The sequence below is a fragment of the Primulina eburnea genome, chromosome 11 (assembly GCF_022965805.1).
Source record: "Primulina eburnea isolate SZY01 chromosome 11, ASM2296580v1, whole genome shotgun sequence".
NCBI lineage: Eukaryota > Viridiplantae > Streptophyta > Magnoliopsida > Lamiales > Gesneriaceae > Primulina > Primulina eburnea.
This window is the reverse complement of record NC_133111.1, coordinates 11,597,262-11,601,808: the sequence shown is the minus strand read 5'-3', so window position 1 is coordinate 11,601,808 and position 4,547 is coordinate 11,597,262. Positions and strand designations below refer to the sequence as shown.

The 4,547-nt window shown below is 40.2% G+C and overlaps 1 protein-coding gene across 1 annotated transcript; it reads right to left on the bottom strand.

Annotated features, from left to right (window-relative positions):
* Nucleotides 1-3,699: 3,699 nt before the first annotated feature.
* LOC140805393 (uncharacterized) lies at nt 3,700-4,131 on the bottom strand. The gene has a single exon (XM_073161665.1). The coding sequence runs from the start codon at nt 4,129-4,131 to the stop codon at nt 3,700-3,702; it is 432 nt and encodes a 143-aa protein (XP_073017766.1).
* Nucleotides 4,132-4,547: the final 416 nt, after the last annotated feature.

Below are 4,547 nucleotides of genomic sequence, written 5' to 3'. Positions count from 1 at the left end.
GATACCATGTTAAGATTGAAACTTCGACCTAACTCAACCCCAAAAGCTAGCTCAAAGGGGGAGGATTGTCCAAGCCAATATATGCAACTCCCAGGTTATGTATCCTACCGATGTGGGACAACTAACACACCCCTCTCACGCCCAGAAATGAACATCTGGAGCGTGGAGTTTACAAATGACCTAATTATGGGCAGAACGGGTGGCCTAATTATAGGTAGTCCAACAACACATAACGGTGGAACCCGGGCTCTGATACCATGTTAAGATTGGAACTTGGACCTAACTCAACCCCAAAAGCTAGCTCAAGGGGGAGGATTGTCCAATCCCATATATACCACTCAAAGGTTATTTATTCAACTGATGTGAGACAATTAACAGAACCACATGCATACGAGTTATTAAATTCGTTGTGTATTTCAATTAATTATTTTAATTATATTAATTAATTATGTTGTGCATATTGACATGTTTAAAATATATTTTTCTACATGGTTGCATTAAAATTTATTTTTAAAAGTTATTCGAGTTGCGATCGAGGAACGGAGACCGATGGCTCAGAAATATAAAATGTTTTTATTGGTTAATTGTTTCTAAATATTTAAAATATGATTGATGTTTTTTATTATTTTTTGAAAATAAGGAGTTTTGAGGTGATTTTATACGCCGGGACGTAATTTTTATCAGTGTTGGATTTTCAACAAAAATACGAACGTTTTGGAAACCCGGCTAATAAATTCACAAACTTTGTTAAACAAAATATTTTAATTAAACACTAATGGGCTAAATGGGCCTAATTAACATTGTTCATGGGCCTAAGCTAGCAATTAGAGTTTGATTAGGATTTTAGCAATATTTAAAGTGCTAATCACCCCCATTAAACCATACAACCACACGCCCCACTTCCCCAACAATTTACAAATTCTCTCCCAACAAAATCACACGGCACACACTAGGAAGAATTAAGAAAAAGCTTCAAAATTTCAAGGGATCTTCAAGCCATCGTCTTCGTGCCATCGTTCTTCGTCAACGTCTATTCGTGCATTAAACACGCAAAGGCACGCCATACTCTTCCTTTTACTCATCATCAAACCATATCATGTAATTGTATATGAATTTGCATGAAAACAAGTCTCACAACCTTTTATTTTCGTAACCATGCATATACATGTTCTTAACTCTTGCTTTTTGGTTCCAAAAATATGTTTTTATGTGTTAGAAAGGGGCTGCCATGATTAGAAAATTATTAAGGATGGTTTTACACGAAATATAGAGGCCTAGAACACACCAAAAACATTGCACAACCTGAATAACAGAAGCTGGAACCCATCGTGTGATGTTTGATCATAGGGGCTCATTTTTTGGTTTGGTTGCTTGGCTTGGGCTCGGTTGGGACCAGGGCTTGGGTCGGGTCCATGAGAGGTCAAGGGAAGAGTCCTAGCCACAATAGGACTCGAGACAAGAGGCTGGGGAGGAGTCCCAACAAGCTAGGACTCCACCCAAGAGAGTTATCAAGGAGGGGCGCAGGTTGCAACAGCTTGTGCAGGGTTTGTTGGCTCGGCCAGGGGCTTTGGGTTGGGCTAGGTTAGGTCCTTAGAGTCCTAAGAAGGGGCAAAAGGGGCTAGTTCAAGGTCTGGGACGATTGGCTAGGTCCTAGCAACAGAAACATAGAGTCCATGTCAAATGGGTTTCCTCAGCTGCTGCTTGCACCTGCTGGGTGTGGCTTCGGTTCGAGCCTATGGTAGGTTCCTAAGGGTTCAAAGGGTCCATAGGGGGTCTGGGTCGAGGTTGGATCATGAGGGTTCGGGCTTGGCTCGAGAAAAAAACAAACATGGTTCCAGGGTAGTCTAGGTGGGTCTCGGCTGTTTCTTGCAGCTTATGTAGGGCTTCGGTTTTGGAGTTAAGGTCAGGTCCTATGTATTATAACGGTCCAGGAAGGTACCTAGAGGGGCTGGTCAAGAATGGGCTCGGTGGTGGCTCGGCTGGAAGTGTTCTAGTTGGGTTAGGAGTCCTAGATATGCTACGAGGCTCACATACACACATGCATGCAATCGGGTGTGGGGTCTGAAGTTATCTGAGCGAGCTAGATCTGGATTTGGTCAGTACGGTTCCTAGGTGGGTTGGCTTGGGTTTGGCTCGAGGTGGATCGACCATGGCTCGAGTATTTTAGGAGATGGCTTGGTGTGTCCTTACATGTATCCAAATGAGATTTTAAAGATTAAAATTGGACCATGGGTCCACGGGTGTGGTTCATGGCTAAAAAGGGTATTTTAGGTAATAAAATGTTATGTTTAAAATTTGCGATCAAAATAATGAGTTTTGGATTTATTCGGGATTTAATCGTCTCACAAAACGTTAATTAAAGAATTAATTAAAACACATAAATTTAAGTTTAATAAAATAATGGAAAATTATATTTATGCTCTAATAATTATTAAAACTCTAAGTTTTTAATTTGGGAATTTTCTATTGAGGTTTGATTTAATTCGAGATTAAAACTCATTAATATGTTATATTTAAAGATTAATCTAAAAGTCATCGATTTAAGCACAATAAAAATATAGAAAAATTAATGTAAGCTTAGATAATTATTTGGGACATGTTAGATTCACTGAAAATAAGAAAAATTCAAATTCGAGGATTTTTATGTCTAAGGGTAAAACGGTAATTTTACACCTGAAAATTAGTAAACGTCATGGCAGTGTCCTGAATGCTGTTTTATATACTAATATGATTATTTTATATGTTTATGAATGTTTTATGATTTAATATGCCAAAAATTTATTTTAAAATGTTTATGGATTTTTATATGTAAAATGTTAATGGATTTTTATTTGCTAAAATGTTTATTTTAAATGTTTATTAAATTATTATGATTTAATATGTAAAAATTTTATTTTAAATGTTATGATTTAATATGTTAAGGGTAAGATAATCTCTCCTTTCGGGTAGACAGCGTGGCCATCAAAGCCAAAAAAGGCAGTTCTACTGTCTCCAACTCGTACCCTTGTAAATCTATTGGCATCAAGGCTTCCTGAAAAATAATATTTACAAAAGTGCCAGAATCAACAAAAACCCTCATGATATCATAATTGACTACACGAGCTTGGATTACCAGTGCATCATTATGAGGAAGACTGACACCTTGGAGGTCCTCTGGGCCAAAGCTGATAACCACCCCATTCCTCCTCATTCCCACAACCTCCATACATACTCCCATACTCTCGACTTCCGAGCTCGATTGGAATCACCATTGGTAGAGCCTCCAGAGATCTTTTTATTACCCCCAATGACAGGGGGCGAGGCTTTCTTATTCTCAGGCTCTTGATTCCCCTTCTTACTAGGGGCACCTCTTGAGTCTTCCCGGGCACTAGGTCATGGCTTTGAGGTACCCAAGGTGGCAATCTTGGCCTCTTATTTGATGAACTATATCCCAAGGGAGCAAGCGGGACATTATCTCTTTTCGACATTCGACAATCCTATGTGTCATGAAAACACACTTTATGCAGAATACAATATCCCTTCTTCTCGGGTCTAACAGGTTACGGATTGCGATTCAGATCTTGCGATCTTTCTACGCTCCATTCTTGAACATCTCGGCCCCTGATAATTTTCAATGGCACATTATGAGAAAAATTCCTAGGGTCGACCTTTATATGTCCTCTTTCTTCGGTCTAGACACCCGGTCACCCTTCTCCCTCCTCAAATCCTCCCTCTTATGCTCCTGGCTTCCATGTTGATGTATTTCTCCGCCCGAGCCAAAAGATCTTCAAAGTCCACGGGTGTTCTCTTGGCTAGAGATCGGAAAAAATCCCCATCGCACAGACCCTGAGTCAATGTAGTAGTCTTGGTCTCGAGAGCACAGGAAGGAACATCCAAAGAAACTCGATTAAACCTTTGGATGTAAGCCCTCAAGCTTTCTTGCGGGCTCTGCTTCACTTTGAATAGACTGAAAGCAGTTCTTTTATATTTCTTGCTGATGCTGAAGTGGTGTACGAACACTTTTTGAAACTCTTCGAAAGACTGAATGCTTTGAGGGGACAATCCTTCAAACCACCTCTGGGCCGAGTCCACCAGAGTCGTTAAGAACACTTTGCACTTGATTCTATCCCCATAACAATGCAGCATGACCATATTCTCAAATCAGGCCAAATGTTCCTCAGGATTAGCACTGCCATCATAATCCTTGATCTTCGCAAATTTGAAATGCTCGGGAAGAGGTTCTGGTTCCCGGACAATGGTATCGACAAAAGGTCCGAGTCTACCAGAGTAGTTAAGAACACTTTGCACTTGATTCTATCCCCATAGCAATGCAGCATGACCATATTCTCAAATCAGGCCAAATGCTCCTTAGGATCAGCACTACCATCGTAATCCTTGATCTTCGCAGATGTGAAATGCTCGGGTAGAGGTTCCCAGACAATGGTATCAACAAAAGGGCCGAGTCCACCAGAGTAGTTAAGAAAACTTTGCAATTGATTCTATCCCCATAGCAATGCAGCATGACCATATTCTCAAATCAGACAAAATGCTCCTCAGGATCAACACTG